This window comes from Capra hircus, chromosome 5, assembly GCF_001704415.2.
Source record: "Capra hircus breed San Clemente chromosome 5, ASM170441v1, whole genome shotgun sequence".
Taxonomy (NCBI): Eukaryota; Metazoa; Chordata; class Mammalia; order Artiodactyla; family Bovidae; genus Capra; species Capra hircus.
In genome coordinates, this window is record NC_030812.1 from 97,609,242 (window position 1) to 97,631,331 (window position 22,090).

A 22,090-nucleotide genomic window follows, 5' to 3' on the forward strand; every position below is an offset into this window, starting at 1 on the left:
TTCCTATCTGAGAAGAACCGGAGGGTGAATGATGTGGTGGTAACTCCTCTGCTCTCCACCTCATCACCAGGAGATATCACTGGGCAGAGGGGCGGGTTATCTGTGCAAGTCTTGAGGCTTAAAGAGAGCCGCTGCTCAGTGAGCTCTTCTGTCCATTCATCCTCTCTGGAGTGGGCGTCAGGAGACTGATGGAGCCTGAGGTTCTCTGATACCTGGCAGGGCGTCTTGAAGTCTTGAATGATTTGTATGCTGTGTCCCCTCGGGGTTCTGGCCCCTTCCTGACTCCCTACCCCAACCTCTCCGGGGCTCACAGTGGAAGTCTGAATTCAGGTCCTTCTCCCTAAAACGGAAGATAGAAATAGGCTTGGGCTCAGATCCAGGAAAATGAACAAACAAAGCAAGTGATCCCGGATTCCATCATTTGGTGAGTACTGGAAGCAAATTTGGGCTTCCCTGGTGACTCAGATGGCAAAGAATCTGCCTGCAATGCAAGAGACCTGGGTTTGATTCCCTGGGTTGGGAAGATCCCCTAGAGAAGGAAATAACAACCCACTCCAGTACTCTTGCCTGGGAAATGGCTTGGACCGAGGAAGCAAATTCTGATTTATAGTTATTTTCCAAATGCATTCTGAAGACAGACATGCAGACATGCTCCTAGGTAACAGGGAAGAACACAGAGGCAGATTCTGCTCACACATGCTTTCCAACTTATGGTGTGTTTGTTGGTGAAATTTAGTTTCAGCATTATGGTTTCCGTGATTGCTTTGGATTTTGACATAACTCCTTCATGATACTATGTGTCTTGTCCATTTGAGTGACAAGGACATACGTGTCATGAAGCAGGTTAAAGAACACTGGGTTTGTAGTAAAGGGTTGGGGCCTGGGGAATTCCCTGGTGGTCCAGTGGTTAGGGCTCTGCACTTTCACTGCTGAGGGGGTGTGGGTTCCATCCTTGGTCTGGAAACTAAGATCCTGCAAGCAGCATGGCCAAAAGGAAAACAACAACAACAACTACATAAAAAACCTTTCTTGGAAGTTTACTTACTTGCTCTTTTTTTTTTTTTTTTTTTTTTTTTGTATTTAACCCAGGCTAATTCAGAACTTAATCTCTCTGAACCTCAGTTTCCTCCTAGTGTGAAAGTGCCTAGCCTGGTACATGCACTTTGTACTCCATCAGTATGCTTATTGGCCCTGAAAACAGGAAGGACTGCTCAGTTAAAGTCAGCAGGAAGATAAAGTAACTCTGGAATCCTCTAGATTTGAGCAGTTCTCTTCTGTCTTGATGTCAACTTAACATGGTCACTCTATTTATTAAGTGAATTATTTTGGGGTGAGGGTGATGCGGAAGAGACGGGAAGGCTGAACGACTGAACCAGAAGGCATATGGTCCCCATCTCAGGGCGTCATCTCCATATGTTTTATCTTCCTCACTTTGGATCTTTTTGTCTTCTGGCCCTTGCCGTCACAGGTGGCACTATTGGTAAAGAACTCATCTGCCAGTGCAAGAGACAAAAGAGATTGAGTTCTATCTCTGGGTTGGGAAGACCGTCTGGAGGAGGGCATGGCAACCCACTCCAGTATTCTTGCCAAGGAAATCCCATGGATAGAGGAGCGGGGTGGGCTATAGTCCATAAGCTCACAGAGTCTGATACAACTGAAGTGACTTAGCCTGCACACACACCTTCTGCCCCATAGCCTACAGTTGTTAATAACACCCTTAACTCAGTGCGGTCACTCGTCTATAGGCCACAGGTCACTTGTCTGTATGGAAAGAATGTGATTGGCAGATCCACTTGCTTTGATATGCGGGTGGTAAGCTTGAGGGCGAGGCTGGCATAACAGATTTAACCCCTTATGAGGTGGAACCAAGTGTCATACAGTCTGTTAAGGAATTTCTCACAACATGTAGGCAGACAGAGTACAGAAGCATGTGTTGAATTTTTAAAGTTTTATTCGTAGATATATTTTTGGTAAGAAGAGTTTCTTCTGGACATTCATGAGTGAACTGCTGATTGTATCTGTGACATTACTGTACTAACTGAACAGAAATGTCACCAGTGAGAGTTGTGTTATTGTTGCAAATAAAGTCTCTGCGTGTAATAAAACAGATATGCATTGTACTTGGATTATAAGTGTGTATGAGTTGGGAGAATTAATATGAATGTTTAGTTCAATATCAGTTGTGATTATTAACTTTTATGGTCTCTAGACTATAGTCTTGCACACATGTGGGGTGGATTTCACTTCCCATTTTACTCTTATTCTCTTCCTATTTGTATCTCCTTCATAGCTCTATTCCTCCCTTTAGAGGAGGGAAAATTTTTCCCTTCAAGGAAAAACTTTGGAGGGAAAGTTTGTCCCTTCAAGGGGGGAATTTTTTGTGTGTGTGTGGCCATTTCACACAGCATATGGAATCTTAGTTCGCAGACCAGGGATCAAACTGGTGTCTTCTGCATTAGAAGATAGATTTGTTAGAAAATAATTTAAGGAATGTATGTATTTTTGACTGTGTTGGGTCTGTGCTGTGCAGGCTTTTCTGCAGCTGCGGCAAGTAGGGGCCACTCCTTAGCCGCGGTGTGTGGGCTTCTCTCTCGTTGTGGTGGCTTCTCTGTTGCAGAGCACAGACTCTAGGTGTGTGGGCTCAGCAGTTGCAGCTCCCAGTAGGGGACAGGCTCCATAAGATCCTATAGGATCAAACCAGCGTCTCCAGCATTTGCAGCAGGTGCTTTATCACTGAGCCACGAGGGAAGCTCCCTCCCTACCCCCCCTTCCCACTCCCCATGATGGAAGTGGATTCTTAACCACTGGACCCCCAAGGAAGTCCCAAACTACACTTTTTAATATGCTAATAGAAATTCCGAAGTAAATGAAAAGAGAAAAAACAAGGAAGGATAGCCACAAAAGCAGTAATGTTGTTTTGATTAGAGTCCTGCCTGGGAGATTTGGCACCATAGGTATGTATAAACTGTAGGTAGGCTATGTACATATTTTCCAATCATCAAATACAGTTATCAGAATTAACAGTTTCACAGCCTCACTGGACCCTTGATTCCAATGCCCTGCATTTAGCAATACATGGCACTGCAGAGAGAGCTTGAAGTCTTCCAGCTCTTTATTCATTGTCTGAATTACTTTGTATAAAAATGAAGTTAGGGATTTCCCTGGTGGTCCAGTGGCTAAGACTCAGCATTCCCAATGCAGGCGGTCCAGGTTTGATCCCTGGCCAGGGAACTAGATCCCGCATGCCACAAATAAAGATCCTGAGTGCCACAACTAAGACCTGGAGCAGCCAAATAAATACATAAATAAATATTAAAAATGAAATTAAATGTTTTGTTTAGAAAAGAAACGAGAAACAGTCAAAGAAAACTAGACCAGCTTAACCTATTACAGTATTCGTGCCTGGAGAATTCCATGGACAGTGGAGGGTGGCAGGCTACAATTCATGGGGTCACAAAGAGTCGGACACGACTGAGCGACCAACACTTTCACTTTCAAGGACTGTACGGGAGGTAGAGTTTTCCCCCATAAACCACTGACCACTGTTGTTCAGACGGGTGCTGTCAACATTTACTAGAGCCCTGGAGCTGGAGTCGTGGATGGGAGGGGAGCCTTTAAAAATAATTTGAGAGGCAATGGCATGAAAGCATAAGGCATATAGGAGTGTTTTATATCCCTAAGGATTTTACAGTCCAATTAAGAGAAGAAGAAGCAGCCAACATTTTTCTTTTAACATAGTGAGATATAGTTGAAGGAGACAGAGTTTGGTCACAGATTTAGAGCATTCTTCTAACAGTCAGGTGGGTTAGTATTGGACCCATAGGAAGGGTCATCCCAGGAGGTTTTGTACCTCTTCTTAGCTTGACACAGAATGGGCAAGCGGTCAGGTGATCACTGAATATTGTTTAGTCACTAAGTCGTTTCTCACTCTTTGTGGCCCCAAGGACTGTAGCCCACCAGGCTCCTCTGTCCATGGGATTCTCCAGGCAAGAGTACTGGAGTGGGCTGCCATTTCTTTCGTCATGGGGTCTTCTCAACCCTGGGATCGAAGCTGCATCTCTTGCACTGGCAAGCAGATCCTTTACCACTGAACCACCAGGGAATTTATATATTAGACTTCAGAGAGAATGGCAGAGACAAAAATGATGTAGAGAGAAATATTATTGTTACAAGTGAATATAAGAATTTTATGATCTGAGTGCTTTGGTAGGCTCTGTGTGGTAAGGTTTCCCGTAGGCTTTCATGGATATATGTGTACACCAGGTGTACATTCTTTAAAAATTAGATACATTTATTTGGTATAGTATATATTTCTCTGGCCAAAGTGTAATCATTGTAAAGAGCTTATTGTACAAACATCTGGAAAGCAATTTATTTATTCATTTAACAAATATTTGTTTGTTTATTTGGCTTCACCAGGTCTTCACCAACGTCACCAAGTTGTGGCACATGGAACCTTTAGTTGTGGCAAGGAGACTTAGCTGTGGCATATGGGATCTGGCTCTCTGACCAGGGAACGAACCTGCACCCTCTGCATTGGAAGGTGGTCTTAAGTCCCTTTTGGTGGGAATTTAGAGGTATGATTCTTTGGATACCCTCTCTAGTCCCACCAATTCATGGCATCCTAAGAGATTTACACCAACTCAGGACAGTCAAAAAAAAGAAAGAAACTGGGTTCTAACATTGAGAGCCACAGAAAGTGGTCCTCTACAGTCGGTGTAATTATCCAGATATACGAAAGATCAGTAGTGGGCTTCTATTATCTTATATATGGCATGTCTGGCCAGCCTCTAGAAGGCATGTATTGTCCAGCCTGTTCTAGAACTGATTTTCTCAGAGACAGAACACTCAGTGGTATCTCCCAATCATACACAGATTCTAATTATCCTCTCAAGGCCATGGAACTGTAAATGCTACTGATAGCAAATGAGACTGGTACACTGAAAATTCCAAAATATCATTGAAGGGAATGAAGCAAGGACAGAATAAATGGAAAGACATCCCATAGGAAGTAGGAAGACTTAATATTGTTAAGATGACAATCTTCCCAAGTTGATAGATACAGTCAATGTAGTCTCTGCCAAAATTCCAGATGGCCTTTTTTTTTTAAGGATGGTCAGGTTGATTCTAAAATTCGTTTAAAAAGAAACACAAGGGATTGAAAGTATCCAGAGCAATCTTCAAAAAGAGAACAAAGCTGTAGGACTCAGTTAATAATTTGAATTTTTTTTCGAGGGGAGGCCACATTGAGCAGCTTATAGGATCTTAGTTTCCCGACTAGGGATTAATCCAGACCCTTAGCAGTGAAAATGCTGAATCTTAACTACTGGACCATCAGGGAATCCCCACAACTTAATTATTTTAAAACATACTACAAAGCTTCAGTGTTTAAGACCATGCGATGTTGGCATAAGGAGAATCTGGAGTTCAGACCCTGTAACCCCTGTTTACTGGCCTCCAGCTTCAGGTTGAATTATGGTCTCAGATTTCCTGATTTTCAACTAGCAGGTGGCAGATTGTAGGACTTCTCAGCCTCCATAGCCTTGTGAGCCAATTCCTATTTTGTTATGGTCTTTACAGACCAGGACCTAGGGACTGGAGTCGATGAAAAGAAGGATGCGAGGGACCCAAGTCTCGTGTGAAACAAGGGTACTTTATTTGCAGAAACACATGCTTATATATCTTCAATAAAATAATTACTCAACCATTAAAAAGAATGAAATTCCACCAGTTGCAACAAAATGGATAGACCTTTAAGTAAAAGGTAACTGAAGGGAGTCACTGAAGGGAATCCAAGTAGGTGCTCTTTCCCATGATCTAATATATATACATATATATATGTATATATATCTTTCTCTATATATCCTATTGGACTTCCATGATGGCTGACTGGTAAAGTATCTGCCTGCCAATGAAGGAGATGCAGGTTCAATCCCTGGGTGAGGATGATCCTCTGGAGAAGGAAATGGCAAACCATTCCAGTATTCTTGCCTGGGAAATTCCCATGGAAAGAGGAGCCTGGAGGGCTCAAAGAATCAGACATGACTTAGCGACTAAACAACAACAGAATGTAAGTTTATCTCCTTGCTCCAGTGTCCATTTTCATCGGATTGCTACCTGTTATTAAGCCGTGTCTTTGAATTCTGTGCTGTGTGTGCTGGACTAAGTCACTCAGTTGTGTCCAACTCTTTGTAACCCCATCAACTATAGCCTGCCAGGCTTCTCTGTCCAAGGGATTCTCCAGGCAAGAATACTGGAGTGGGTTGCTGTTTCCTTCTCCAGGGGATCTTCCTGATCCAGGGAATGAACCCAGGTCTCCCGCATTGCAGGCAGACGCTTTAACCTCTGAGCCCCCAGGGAAGCCCACAAAGGGCTGATCAAATAAAACTGATCATGAGAACCTTGCTCTGGAAATGAAATAGAAGGTCACGTTGCATCCAAAGGTGAATGCTCTGTATAAGTGTGACGTCTAAGTGAAAGGGTTTGAGCATGGACTTGGGTCTTTGGACATAGGTGTGCGTGGCTATGTGTTGTCACTGGGGGTTTCCACCCTGAGCAACTCTATGTGGGGACACTTACACAGCACTTTATGTTTTGTGCTCAAGTATGTGTCAGTGGGTGTGTAGTTTGGTTTCTGGGCAGAGCTCACGAGCTGGAGCTGGCTGTCACCTGCCCCTTTCTTTCTCCTGTGCGTGGTAAGAGAGGTATTCACAGGACTGACTTCCTAGAGTCAAACTCGTTTAACTGGCTGCTCCCTGAATAAAAATAATTACCCCTGATAATGCACCAAAAAGGAAGTAAGTGGAAAGGAAAATAAGAATCAGAATGACGTTTTCAAATTATGTTTGATTGTCCTGGCTGAGCTAACGTTTTATTTTTAGGACCTTGTTCTCTCCATCCTTTTTCAAGGCTTGCTGTTTCTTACAGAGTGTTTTCCCTTTCATGTGGTCTTATGGAATTGTGGGAACTCTCACCTTGCCTTTTTGCCTCACAAACTAGATCAGAGGGACTTTGCTATCTTACAATTCATTAACTTCATAGATACCTCGCTATGTGCAAACCCACAGATAAGACAATCAAACTTTCCTTTTCTCTCTGGGATGTTCCTCCTGGCTACTCCTCTGTTGACTTAGGCTTCTGTCAACCGGTCACACACCTGTCTGCCTTCTGAGTTGTAAGGAAATTGTTTAATTTTCATTCCCTCAGACAAACTCATGGAGCTCCAGGAAGAATGAAAAGAAGATTCAACTGGCTGGGAGGTTTCTTTGCATATGTGTTTCCAGAACTGAGACACTCTGCCTCAATAAGGTATTAGTGGTTATTAGTATCAATAATAGGGTTTCCTAGATGGCACTAGAAGTAAAGAACCCACCTGCTAATGCAGGAGATGTAAGAGAAGTGGGTTTGATCCCTGGGTCGGGAAGATCCCCTGGAGGAGGGCATGGCAACCCACTGCAGTATTCTTGCCTGGAGAATCTTCTTGAACAGAGGAGCCTGGCAGGCTACAATCCATGGGGTCACAAAGAGTTGGAAACGACGAAGCGACTAAACACAGCATATGCTGATTGTGTAGAGTATAACCGTATAAAGAATCTCTGGCCAGGTTAACAAGAAACTGGTAACTATAGTCTACTTGAAGGGGAATTGGGAACTGGATAGATGGAGAAAGATGGGGTAGAAAAAAGATTTTCATGGTATACCTTTTTGTAGTTTTATTTTTGAATCATGAATATATTTCCTTTTTGTTTAAAAAAAAGAGAGAGAGAGAGAAGCGAGCTTAGCACTGACACTTTCTTTAACCCATACCCTGGTAAGAATGAGTGTCTGTGTCTATATTTATATGAAGAACAGAGGAATCTTCAAGAGTTGCAAAGCTAAATAGTTTTATTCACAGCTGCTATCTGCTCATTAGTAGTGAGAATGCAGTGGAGGGGTATGTCAGAGAAGGAAAGCAAGTGTATAACTCATCTCTCTTGAAATCCACCAACTATTTGTTCATGGTCTGAATTAGGTTTGTGTAAACATGAAATTAAGTGTTTTGTTTAAAAAATTAGGAGATACACAGAAAAAGAAAATTAGACCTGCTTAAGGACTGCTAGGGAGATAAATCTTTCCCATATCTGTTCCCATGAACCACAATTTTACATCATTTGTGAACTTGATCATCAGAGCAGGAGACTAGGGCAGGAGGGGAGGCTTTAAAATAATTTGAGAAACAACGGCACCAACGGATCAGACCAGATCAAGCCTGGATTAGCTGTATAAAATGAAAATGGCAGGAAGAAACAATTTCTTCCCGTTTGAATATCAGAAAGATAGAGAGAGATGAATTGGTGGCTCAGAGAGTTCCAGGTGGCCTGATACTTAATAACCAGTGATCTGGAGAGGCATTTTAAAGTTCTGTGTGTGCTCCATTTTATTTTTGTCAAAACAACTCAATCCTTGGGAATCATTCTCAGTGGTGCCCTGTGCATCCTCAAGGGGTCAAGCGCCGGAGTGGACCACTGCGCTGTGATGGGAAATGAGAGGGGCGTGATGCGGATGCTGTTGGAATGCAGTCTCAGTGACAAGTTGTGTAGTAAGTACAAGTGATACAGAGACCCGCCCTCTGATTTTTGATGGAGATTAACATCTGAAGAGGGCTTCAGAACAAGGCTTCCCAGGTGGCGCTAGAGGTAAACAGCCAAGGCAGGAGACCTGAGAGACACAGGTTTGATCCCCGGGTTGGGAAGATTCCCTTGAGAAGGGCATGACAAACCCACTCCAGTATTCTTGCCTGGAGAATCCCATGGACAGAGGAGCCTGGTGGGCTACAGTCCATAGGGTCGCACAGAGTCAGACACAACTAAAGTGACTTAGCCTGCATGCACAAGATCTGAAGAGATTCTGGAAGAAAGATCATTTAATTTCTAATAAAATGAAGAGAGCGGTGAGAAAGGAATTGGCGCTAGGGAGCATTTTCTTTGAAGGAGTGGGGCAGGGTGGGGGAGAGTGGCAATCGGAGATAAAGATGTACTGCATTTTCATTTCAGCAGGAAAAATGAGAGAGGAGGCACAGGGTATACTTGCTGGGCTGAGAAACAGGGGCATAGCGATTCAGATCAGGGAGCTGATCTTAATTACGGTAGAGGGATCAGAAGGAAGAGATAATCATGTCACATACGGTGAGCTGAAGACTCAGGAGAGGGGGAGTCCAGTTAGGGGACTTCTTCAATCTCTTCTTGCTTGATCTCCTACCTAGTTATCCGGGAACAGCAGTATGAAATCATCATCATCCCAACCCTCCTAGTTGGTACCTTCTTCATCCTCCTTGGCGTCATCCTGTGGCTTTTTATCAGAGGACAGAGAGCCCAGCAGTCTCCAGGACCTCGAGGTAAGATTCAAACAGGCTGGGCAGTGACTTGGGAAAGATGGAGATGGTAGGAAAGAAGACCCAAGCTTCAGTGAGCTCAAATCTCAAGGCCTCTGATGAGATAGAGGGTATGGGTCCCCTCCTGTGGAGTTGAGAGCAACAGGTGAGCCTTTCTTAGGAATGTCATGAGTTGAAATTCAATATATGAATTTCTTATATTAATATAACAAGAAAATTCAGAATTTCTTGTTAGCTGAAAGAAGAGAAGGCAAGAGAGGCCTCATGTAACCTCTTTCTGTTTTCTTTGTCCTATTGCACCATTAAATCTTTGGCCATGTGAGTGTCTAAGGACTGGGGAGGAAGCCTGGGGATAAAGCCAAAGGCTTTGTAATGAGCTTAGAAGGATGACATTTTACTTTATAATACATTCCACCTCTATTTTGTGCTTCTGGAATTTCTGATGTAAAGGAGTAGCCTTAATAATAGTTTTTTTTTTTCCTTGATGATTTTAAAAAATTTATTTATTTACGGTTGTTCTGGTCTTCACTGCTGCTCCTGGCTTTCTCTAGTTTTGGCCAGCAAGGATTACCCTTCGTCGTGGTGCATGGACTTACTCTGGTGGCTTCTCTTGTTGTGGAACATGGGCTGTAGGGCACTCAGGCTCAGAAGTTGTGGTGCACGGGCTTAGTTGGCCTGTGACACGTGGAATTTTCCTGGATCAGGGACTGAACCCATATCCCCTCCATTGGTAGGCAAATTCTTAAACACTGGACCACCAGGGAAGTCCCATAATAGTCTTTGAAGCATGAGGTAGGAGATGATAACATGCTATGCTGGAATATCACTGAGCATATGATGAAAGAGAGTCAGCTTGAATGGAAACTCAGAGAAAAGAGAAGGGAAAAAAATCCTGACAGCAATATGAATCTCTAGAGTGGTGGATCCCTTCTCCTTCTCTAAATTGTATCCTAATTTTCTTATTTGTTGTTGTTGTTGTTGTAGTTGAGTCACTTAAGTCGTGTCCAACTTTTTGTGACCCCACGGACTGCAGCACACCAGGCTTCCCGGTCCTCTTCTATCTCCCCAAGTCTGCTCAAGTTTATGTCCATTAAGTTGGTGATGCTATCTAACCATCTCATCCTCTGTCAACCCCTTCTCCTTTTGCATTTAATCTTTCCCAGCATCAGGGTCTTTTCCAATGAGTCGGCTGTTCATATCAAGTGGCCAAAGAATTGGAGCTTCAGCTTCAGCAACAGTCCTTCCAATGAATATTCAGGATTGATTTCCTTTAGGATTAACTGATTTGATCTCCTTGCAGTCCAAGGGACTCTCAGGAGTCTTCCCCAGCAGCACAGTTAAAATACACAGCACATGTGAAACAGAAGTCCTGAAATTCCCTCACAATTTCCTCGTCATAGTCTTCCCTGGCATAATAAATGGCAAGCCCAGCTCGCCATGTGTTCAACGTAAAATGAAGTCTAAATGAGATCTGAACATGTCCTTGCCTCCTCTTTCTCTCACATTCTGTATCCAATCTATTAGCAAATCCTGTTTAACTGAACTTTCAAAATAGACTCAAGTCACCCTCACCTCTCATAAAAAATTGTAATACACCGTTATCTAGTTTCCTTGCTTCTGCCTGTATGCTTTCATGGTCTGTTCTCTTCAGAGCAGTGGAATGATTCTTTTAAGGCCTAAGTGAGCCCTGTTAATTCTCTGCATGAAACCTCCAGTAGCTTCTCATCTTAGAATGAAAAATAGATTAAATTCTTTCAGTGGCCTAACATGATCAGAGTCTTCTCTGGCCTCATCTCTTATAACCCTCTTATTATCTCACTTGGTTCCAAGCTCACCGATTTCAATGTTGTTGTTTAGCCGCTAACTCATGTCCCACTCTTTGCAACTCCATGGATTGTATGTAACCTATCAGGCTCCTCTGTCCGTGGGATTTTCCAGGCAAGAATACTGGAGTGGGTTGCCATTTCCTTCTCCAGGGGATCTTCCCCACCCAGGAATCTAACCCAGGTCTCCTGCATTGCGGGCAGATTCTTTACCGACTGAGCTACAAGGGAAGCCCGTAACCACTGGACTGCCAGGGAAATCTAAGACTTTCTTGATTGAGACTCTGGGAAATGTGGAATAATTTGATTTTGGGGACAACTTGAGGGAAGAAGAATAACTTTAGCTTAGAGTTGAGTACTTATCCATACCTCTGTTTCACCCTTGAAAGTCACTGTATTGACTGAAATGATAGTTCCCCTCGCTGTTATCCCCACCTTTAGGTGTCCGTGGTTTGAAGATGTATTCAGTAGCTTTTTGAATTGTCTCTAGACTCTACTCATACTGAACTGGAATTCTGAGAAAGACTGAACAGAAATGTCTTTACCAGTTTTCAGAGGTCCATCTTGAGTTGCCTTAGAAGTAATGGGATTATGGCATATATTCTACAAGGTTTGTGTTGATGCTGGTTCATTGAGAAGCACCTGAAGGTACCTCACATTGACCCAAGAGAGACCATTTCTGAAGGGACTTCTTGCTGGTTTGTTTGAGGTTCTGATTTCCTGGAGTCCCTGGGGCCAGGAAAAAGCTGTTTGGTGTCACCTCTTTGTTTTAGGTGTTGCCCACGTGCCTCCATCTGGGAACCTAAGCCAGGAAGCAGCAGGACCTGGGGGAACTGTGTTTGTACCGCTTGAGGAGACCTCGATGGAAAGCCTTCTGCGAACCTCTGCAAAAGTCCTGGCTAAGCTGCAGGTGCCCCGGGAGCAACTCTCTGAAGTTCGGGAGCAAATCCACAGTGGTAGCTATGGGGCCATCTATCGCACCACGATACACACTGGGAGCCCTGCGAAGCCCAAGAGTGTGGTCCTCAAGACTTTAAAAGGTAAAAGGAGGAGTATTGCTCTTCTTTTCCTCTTTTAACATTTTTACTGTGAACCCTCAACAGGGAATGCTAACAGGATTTTCAGACATTAGGATGTTAATCAGCAGATAGTTGTGACCACAGCTGGCCCACCATAAGAAGGGAATAGAAAGTAAAAATTCCAGAACAGAAAAGTTCTTCTTTGGGTTTTTCCCTAGCTCAACCTTGCCTATCAAGGCTGTTAAAACTAACTTTTTGCCTACTGACTATTTCTTGGATGAGGATTTTGAGGTTGTTTCTTCATTTTTCTTGACTATTTGATTTCTTTTCCAGATACTTCATTTTCTTTTGGACTGATACTCATGATGTGGACCAGTAATGATGGATACATAAAACAGAACAAAAATAGGATTAGCAAGAATCATAATCAAAAGGTCTAGAAGTGATAATACTTTAATGTGTGATACCATTTTTTATCATTGCTATTTTTATTGAATGTAATTAAAAGCAGAAGGAACAATAAAAAATTTCTCCAGCAAACAAAAGAAAACAAGCAAACAAAACAGAAGCAGAGTGCTTTAAGAAAGCAGCGGAATACAGATCTTTTCTTGGGTTAGAATATTGAGGTTTGGGAGTAGATTGTCACCTCAGCTTAATCTGTATCATAGTCACACATATTTGTAACCTGCTCACCATCCTGGATTCCTTATTCTTCAGATCTGTAAAGCTCTGTCAGAAAGTCATTCTTTACGCATCAAATGAGAATATGAAATTTGAACCTATATATATATTAACCATTAGTTTTCTATTCCTTCAACAAAATATTAATATCTAGGTTATAGTCATAAACTAGACGGACTGGAATGGGTGAATTTAATGCAGATGACCATTATATCTACTACTGCGGGCAGGAATCCCTTAGAAGAAATGGAGTAGCCATCATGGTCAACAAGAGTCCGAAATGCAGTACCTGGTGCAAGCTCAAAAATTACAGAATGATCTCTGTTCGTTTCTAAGGCAAACCATTCAATATTACCGTAATCCAAGCCTATGCCGCAAACAGTAACACTGAAGAAACTGAAGTTGAATGGTTCTATGAAGACCTACAAGACCTTTTAGAACTAACACCCAAAAAAGATGTCCCTTTTATCATAGGGGACTGGAATACAAAAGTAGGAAGTCAAGAGACACCTGGAGTTACAGGGAAGTTTGGCCTTGGAGTACAAAACGAAGCAGGGCAAAGGATAATAGAGTTTTCCCAAGAGAACACACTAGTCATAGAAAAAAGCCTCTTCCAACAACACAAGAGAAGACTCTACACATGGACATCACCAGATGGTCAACATTGAAATCAGATTGATTATATTCTTTGTAGCCAAAGATGGAGAAACTCTATACAGTCAGCAAAAACAAGACGAGGAGCTGACTGTGGCTCAGATCATGAACTCCTTATTGCCAAATTCAGACTTAATTTGAAGAAAGTGGGGAAAACCACTAGACCATTCAGGTATGACCTAAATCAAATCCCTATGATTATACAGTGGAAGTGAGAAATAGATTGAAGGAACTAGATCTGATAGACAGAGTGCCAGATGAACTATGGACTGAGGTTCCTGACATTGTACAGGAGACAGGGATCAAGACCATCCCCATGGAAAAGAAATGTAAAAAAGCAAAATGGCTGTCTAGGGAGGCCTTAAAAATAGCTGTGAAAAGGAGAGAAGCGAAAAGCAAAGGAGAAAAGGAAAGATATAAACATCTGAATGCAGAGTTCCAAACAATAGCAAGGAGAGATAAGAAAGCCTTCCTCAGTGATCAATGCAAAGAAATAGAGGAAAACAACAGAATGGGAAAGAGTAGAGTTCTCTTCAAGAAAATTAGAGATAGCAAGGGAACATTTCATGCAAAGATGGGCTCGATAAAGGACAGAAATGGAATGGACCTAACAGAAGCAGAAGATACTAAATAGAGGTGGCAAGAATACACAGAAGAACTGAACAAAAAAGAACTTCATACCAAGATAATCATGATGGTGTGATCACTCACCTAGAGCCAGACTTCCTGGAATGTGAAGTCAAGCGGGCCTTAGAAAGCATCACTATGAACAAAGCTAGAGGAGGTGATGGAATTCCAGTTGAGCTCTTTCAAATCCTGAAAGATGATGCTGTGAAAGTGCTGCAGTCAATATGCCAGCAAATTTGGAAAATTCAGCAGTGGCCACAGGACTGGAAAAGGTCAGTTTTCATTCCAATCCCAAAGAAAGGCAATGCCAAAGAATGCTCAAACTACCGCACAATTGTACTCATCTCACATGCTAGTAAAGTAATGTTCAAAATTCTCCAAGCCAGGATTCAGTAGTACGTGAACCGTGAACTTCCAGATGTTCAAGCTGGAATAGAAAAGGCAGAGGAACCAGGGATCAAATTGCCAACATCCATTGGATCATCGAAAAAACAAGAGAATTCCAGAAAAACATCTATTTCTGCTTTATTGACTATGCCAAAACCTTTGACTATGTGGATCACAATAAACTGTGGAAAATTCTGAAAGAGATGGGAATACCAGACCACCTATCCTGCCTCCTGAGAGACCTATATGCAGGTCAGGAAGCAACAGTTAGAACTGGACATGGAACAACAGACTGGTTCCGAATAGGAAAAGGAGTACGTCAAGGCTGTATATTGTCACCCTGCTTATTTAACTTCTATGAAGAGTATATCATGAGAAACGCTGGGCTGGAGGAAGCACAAGTTGGAATCAAGATTGCCAGGAGAAATATCAATAACCCCAGATATGCAGATGACACCACCCTTATGTCAGAAAGTGAAGAGGAGCTAAAAAGCCTCTTGATGAAAGTGAAAAAGGAGAGCGAAAAAGTTGGCTTAAAGCTCAACATTCAGAAAACGAAGACCATGGCATCCGGTCCCATCACTTCATGGGAAATAGATGGGGAAACAGTGGAAATAGTGTCAAACCTTATTTTTCTGGGCTCCAAAATCACTGCAGATGGTGATTGCAGCCATGAAATTAAAAGACGCTTACTCCTTGAAAGGAAAGTTATGACCAACCTAGATAGCATATTCAAAAGCAGAGACGTTACTTTGCCAACAAAGGTCCGTCTAGTCAAGGCTATGGTTTTTCCAGTGGTCATGTATGGATGTGAGAGTTGGACTGTGAATAAAGCTGAGTGCCAAAGAATTGATGCTTTTGAACTGTGGTGTTGGAGAAGACTCTTGAGAGTCCCTTGGACTGCAAGGAGATCCAAGCAGTCCTTCCTAAAGGAGATTAGTCCTGGGTGTTCATTGGAAGGACTAATGCTAAAGCTGAAACTCCAGTACTTTGGCCACCTCATGCAAAGAGTTGACTCATTGGAAAAGACCCTGATGCTGGGAGGGATTGGGGGCAGGAGGAGAAGGGGATGACAGAGGATGAGATGGCTGGATGGCATCACCGACTCGATGGACGTTGAGTTTGAGTGAACTCCGGGAGCTGGTGATGGACAGGGAGGCTTGGCATGCTGTGATTCATGGGTCGCAGAGTTGGACATGACTGAGCAACTTAGCTGATGTTATAGTCAGGGGCTTCCATGTAGCTCAGCAGTAAGGAATCCATCTGCAATGCAGGAGAAACAGGTTCGATCCCTAGGTCAGGAAGATCCCCTGGAGAACGAAATGGCAACCCATTCCAGTATTTTTGCCTGCAGAATTCCATAGACAGAGGAGGTTGGTTGACTACAGTCTATGAGGTTCCAAAAGAATCAGACATAACTTAGTGACTAAACAAGAAGAAAATAGTATGTGTGGTAATATTTTAATGTAAGCAGAACAGTTGTCTATTAGGCAGAGGAAAGTCTAACTAGTTCTGAAGAACTGTGGTTCTATGTTACCTTTGATAAAAGAACAGTGATATCGAAGATCATCTAATTGATCCCCTTTCTGTTTACTCTTGATGTACGCTCATTCGCCTTTGAGGCCTTGAAATTTACCATCTCTGAGGTTGCTTCCTGCCTCATACTCCCCACTTTATTGGCACTCTGACTGCTCATTCCCCATGGTTCTTCTGTCCTCCACAGAACCAACTGGGCTTCAAGAGGTGCAGGATTTCTTAGGACGAATCCAATTCTATCAATTCTTGGGGAAGCACAAAAACCTGGTACATCTGGAAGGCTGTTGCACAGACAGGCTGCCGCTCTACATGGTACTGGAGGATGTGGCCCAGGGAGACCTGCTCAGCTTTCTCTGGACCTGTCGCCGGGTGAGTGGTGGGGCAGAGGTGTTAGCAAGAAAGGTTTGACCTGGTTAATTAGCTGTGCACATACCAATTAGCCTGACTAGGAAGAAAGGCTTGACCTGGTTGATTAGCTGTGCACATACCAATTAGCCTGACAAATTCTGTTCTTCCTTCATTCTGCTATTCACTTACATTCTTTATTGCCTTCCTGGTCCAGTAAATCATGGCACTCCTCTGCATACCTGGGAATCTCTCATACCATCTCTCCTTGAATCTTTTAGCTTTTGTATGTTTTTTAGTTTTTAAATTTTTATTTATTTATTTTTGGTCGTGCCATGTGGTTAGTGGGAGCTAACTTCCCCGACAAGGGATCGAACCCAGGCCCTTTGCAGTAAAAGTGTGGGTTCCTAACCACTGGACTGCCAAAGGAATTCCCAAGTCCTTATATTTTTGTGTCTTTGCCCTAGCTTCAGTAACTGCATTTAAGAATATTTCTTTCCCTATTTTTCCCTTTAGATCTGTTCATGTCATTTTGATGTAAAGCCTTTTTCTTTATCTCTGTAGGATGTGATGACCATGGATGGTCTTCCCTATGACCTCACAGAGAAACAAATATATCACATTGGGAAGCAGGTCCTTTTGGCTTTGGTAAGGCTTGGAGAAGTGACAACAGATGGCAGTGATCTTTGTTGTTAGCCTGGTATTTAATGTCATATTTCTTATATTTATGTTTTCAAATGGGGTATATATTATAAATGAAATCTGATAGAAGTTAGGGGGCAGAAACTCAAGCATCGATGAATAGTTTTCAGTTTTCTCTTTATGAAATTATTTAGATAATATGATTCAGGATTTTTCATTCTAGGTAGAAAGTGGTTGATTTAGGGTTTCTAGAAGAAACAGGAAGGGTTTTATTTCTTTTATTGTTTATTGAAAAATATTTTTTTCTTTTGCCACACCATGAGGCATGCAAGATCTTAGTTCCCCAACCAGGGATCAAACCTGTGCCCCGGGAAGCACAGAATCTTAACTACTGGACCACCAGGGTAGTCCCAAGAAGGGTTTTGAAAGGTTTCTCAGTCTTAAAGGTAAAAGCACCAGGGCCAACAGCTATATGTCCACATGTTCACTCAGTCGTGTCTGACTGTTTGCAGCTGTGTGGATTATAGACGGCCAGGCTCCTCTGTCTTCCACTATCTCCCAGAGTTTGCTCAAATTCATGTCTATTGAGTTGGTGATGCTATCTAGTCACCCCATCCTCTGCTGCCCCCTTCTCATCCTTCCCTATGTATACTGTTACCAGATGTAAAAGAGGAAAAGATGAATTGGTAGAAGATTTGGGAAGAGAAAACAAATGGGTGAAAGGCTACAGAGCCAGAAGGATGTTTATAATTTATACCTGAAGAATAAGAAATACTAGCTCAGAATGTGTTAGGCAGGAGACTTACTGTAATACTGAACGTGACAGGAATTGCAATATACTTGAAAAGGAACAAAGAACAAGTGGAAGAGGAGGAATAAGAAAGGGGTGAAAATGAGATCATTTCTTTATTTTAAACTAACCTAAATAGGGGCTTCCCTAGTGGTCCGGTGGTTGACTCTGCACTTCTGATTCAAGGGACACGAGTTTAATCCCTGGCCAGGGAACTAGGATCCCACATGTCTTATCAATGTCATCCAGGTACAGTGGTTCTCAAACACCTTCTTGGCTGTGCTGGAATAATTTTGATACTTCTTAAAAATATGGATTACCAGGCTCCTCTTCCTATATTTTGGTTAAGTAAATCCAGGGTTAAAACCTTATGAGTTTATAAAGCTTTCAGGTAGTTCTGATTTGCGTGTATGCTCAGTAGCTCAGTCATGTCCACCTTTGTGACCCCATGGACTGCAGCCCTTCAGGATCCCCTGTTCATGGGATTTTCCAGTCAAGAACACTGGAGTGGGTTTTTACTTCTGGACTAAAAAGTATTAGTAGAATTTGTAATATTTCTATGAATTAGAATACCTGGCTCTGGTCACTTAATATCTATGTGGTCTTGTGTAATCATTTAGATTTATCGGAAAGCTACTTCCCTAACTTACCCCATCTAGTTACTTTAGGGACAAAATGAGATGATGTAAAATTGTATATAAATTTACTATTGTGACAGTTTTGCTATGCATTGTTGTCATTGTGCAGTCACTAAGTTGTATCTGACTCTTTGTAACCCCATGACCTGCAACATGCCAGGCTTCCCCATGCTTTACTATCTCCCAGAGCTTGCTCAGATTCATGTCCATTGAGTTGGTGATGCTATCTAACCGTCTCATCCTCTGCTGCCCTCTTCTCCTTTTGCCTTCAATCTTTCCCAGCATCAGAGTCTTTTCCAATGAGTTGGCTCTTCCCATCAGATGACCAAAGTATTGGAGTTTCAGCTTCAGCATCAGTCCTTACAGTGAACACCCAGGACTGACCTCCTTTAGAAGGGACTGGTTGGATCTCCTTGCAGTCCAAGGGACTCTCAAGAGCCTTCTCCAACACCAAGTTCAAAAGCATCAATTCTTTGGTGCTCAGCTTTCTTTATAGTCCAACTCTCACATCCATACATGACCACTGGAAAAACCATAGCCTTGGCTAGACGGACCTTTGTTGGCAAAGTAACGTCTCTGCTTTTGAATATGCTATCTAAGATGGTCATAACTTTCCTTCCAAGGAGTAAGCGTCTTTTAATTTCATGGCTGCAATCACCATCTGCAGTGATTTTGGAGCCCAGAAAAATAGTCAACCATTGTTTCCACTGTTTCCCCATCTATTTCCCATGAAGTGATGGGACCAAATACCATGATCTTAATTTTCTGAATGTTGAGCTTTAAGCCAACTTTTTCACTCTCCTCTTTCACTTTTATCAAGAGGCTGTTTAGTTCTTCTTCACTTTCTGCCATAAGGGTGGTGTCATCTGCAAATCTGAGGTTATTGATATTTTTCCTGGCAATCTTGATTCCAGCTTGTGCTTCCTCCAGTGCAGTGTTTCAGAAAAATGTGAAATCAGGCCAGAGCTGGATTCAGAATATGAGATTTTATTTTCCAAACCCAGTATTAATATTATTTGGCTTACTTGCTCAGTTTGCTATTCTTGGTTTGTTTGTTTAAAGCAAAGCTAGTATATTTACTAATAAATTTGTCTTCAAAAATAAAAAGGGTATATCAATGTATCAAAAATGTATGGGTCAATGTCAGACCCAGAGAATGTAAACACAAAAAGTGCACCCTTTTGTAAGCTCTGGACTCCAGTTGAAAACAGTGTACCTGTATAGGGCTTCCCTGGTAGCTCAGCTGGTAAGCAATCTGCCTGCAATGCAGGAGACCCTGGTTTGATTCCTGAGTCAGGAAGATCCCCTGGAGGAGGGCATGGCAACCCACTCCAGTATCCTTGCCTGGAGAATCCCATGGACAGAGGAGCCTGGAGGGCTACAGTCCATGGAATCAAAAAGAGTCGGACCCAACTGAGCGACTAAGCACATAGGGCTTCCCAAATGGAACAGCCATAAAGAATCTGCCTGCCAATGCAGAAGATGGAAGAAGAGGCTTGGGTTTGATACCTGTATCAGGAAGATCTCCTGGAGGAGGAAATGGCAAACCACTCCAGTATTCTTGTCTGGGAAATCCTATGGACAGAGTAGCCTGGTGGGCTACAGTCCGTGGAGTTGCAAAGAGTCAAAACTGAGCAACTGAGCACATAGGTTCATCAGTTGTAACATGTATCACGGTGATGCAAGTTGTTAATAACAGAGGAAACTAAGGGACAGGAGGCGTGAGTGCTCTGGGTTTTCCACTCAACATTGTTTTTACCCTAAAACAACTCATAAAAAAATAATAAAGTTTTTATTATTTTTTTAAAGAATGAATTTCTGGTATCAGTTTGTTAATCTTAAACACAATGCCAACATGTCTGATTCATTATAAGTATTATGCTTCTTATGAATTAAAATATTAGGTTCTGGTCACTGCCACTTAGTACCTGTGTGGATGTGACATGTGAATTTTTTTTATTATTAAACTTTTTATTTTGTATTGCAGTATAACTGATAAACAATTTTGTGATAGTTTCAGGTGGACAACAAAGGGACTCAGCCATATAAATACATACTGCTATATTTAAAATGGATAACCAACAAGGACCTACTGTAGAGCACAGGGAACTCTCAGTGATATGTGGCAGCCTGGATGGGAGGGAGTTTGGGGGAGAATGGATATGTCATTATTAATGCAGCTTGTTCAGGGTAGAAAATGTCTTTTCGAGGATCTGCTTCATTTTATCTGGGACCCAAGCCACAACCTCAGAGAGCTGATGCATTTTGACCTCACCTTGACAGGAATTTCTCCAGGAGAAGCGTCTGTTCCATGGCGACGTGGCAGCCAGGAATATTCTGATCCAGTGTGACCTCACTGCTAAGCTCTGTGGGCTGGGCCTGGCTTACGAAGTTCACTCCCGAGGGGCCATCTCCTCCAGTCGCGTCGTACCTCTCAAGTGGCTTGCCCCAGAACGGCTTCTGCTGAAACCAGCTGGCATCAAAGGAGACATGTACGGTTTGTTCCTGCCCCGTGGAGTTCCTCCTGTCTTGATTTCAGTGTCCTCCTGCCTGGGAACATGACTGGGTCTATTGTCAATTAAGTCTACGCATGAAGTCTCTGCTTTGAAGTCAGACAGACTCTCAAGCAAAAATGTGTGTTATGTGGCAGAGCTCATATTTGGCTGCTGTCTACAATCCTTTTTAGTGCCTCCCGAAGTATTCCCTCTGTGTTAGATTAGAGGCCTTAATTAGGAGAAAAAAATGAAAACTGAGTAGATTATTCACACCAATATCTGAGGATTTGATTTGGGAGAGTTTTATCTCTTTATCTAGTTTTATTTGAAAGAGGCAGATCCACTTAATCTAAAGTTTAAACTAGGCGCTATTAAAATAAAAAGAAAAAAATATATATTTACATATATATACATATATATATGTATGTGTTGTGCTAAGTCGCTTCAGTTGTATCTGACTGACAGGCTCCTCTGTCCGTGAAATTTTCCAGGCAAGAATACCGGAGTTGGGTAGCCTATTCCTCCTCCAGGGGGTCCTCCTGACCCAGGGATCAAATCCTATCTTTTACCTCTCCTGCATTGGAAGGCAGATTCTTTATCACTGCGCCACCAGGAAAGCCCATGTATATATGTATTTATATACTCAGTTTATTTTAACTTAAAACATATAAATGGATATTTATTTATCAGTCTTTCAGAGGAAGGCCAAGAGGCTACACGTGCTGTGCTAACTGAAGTTACATGTTGTATTTCTTGTATAAAACAATTGTGACGCAGTTTGACTGCAGGCATTTATTGTTAATTTTCCCCCAGTTTTCTACAATTGTCTCACACAGTTCGACAACACTCTCTTTTCAGCGGCTTGATTTTAGAGAATGTTTTCAAAGCATTCAACCTAGTTTTCAGGGAGCTTAGGCTTTTGGCATGTGTATATAATCAATCCACATGGTATGTAATTGATTGCATAGTTATATGTATGATTGGCATAAACAGGATTGCAAAGAATTACAATTGACTTTTGGTAACCATATGACTCATCTGCTTGGAGGAGCAGGTAGGTATAATACAAAATATCTTACCAGC

At 42.3% G+C, this 22,090-nt stretch overlaps 1 protein-coding gene across 6 annotated transcripts in view; it reads left to right on the forward strand.

The window, feature by feature from the left end:
- Window positions 1–22,090, forward strand: part of STYK1 (serine/threonine/tyrosine kinase 1) — a 51,824-nt gene that overhangs the window by 23,734 nt on the left and 6,000 nt on the right. For 2 of the 6 annotated variants that reach the window (XM_005680833.3, XM_018048480.1), the window contains 8 exons: window positions 4,420–4,577; window positions 7,207–7,308; window positions 8,460–8,578; window positions 9,242–9,373; window positions 11,967–12,233; window positions 16,285–16,466; window positions 17,007–17,090; window positions 20,796–21,004. In XM_005680833.3, the coding sequence (XP_005680890.1) occupies window positions 7,232–7,308; window positions 8,460–8,578; window positions 9,242–9,373; window positions 11,967–12,233; window positions 16,285–16,466; window positions 17,007–17,090; window positions 20,796–21,004 (1,070 nt within the window). In that variant the 5' untranslated portion in view covers window positions 4,420–4,577; window positions 7,207–7,231. Of the gene's footprint in view, window positions 1–310; window positions 425–4,419; window positions 4,578–7,206; window positions 7,309–8,459; window positions 8,579–9,241; window positions 9,374–11,966; window positions 12,234–16,284; window positions 16,467–17,006; window positions 17,091–20,795; window positions 21,005–22,090 lie in introns of those variants that run through there. The other 4 variants (XM_018048479.1, XM_018048482.1, XM_018048481.1 and 1 more) reach the window with 3 other exon arrangements.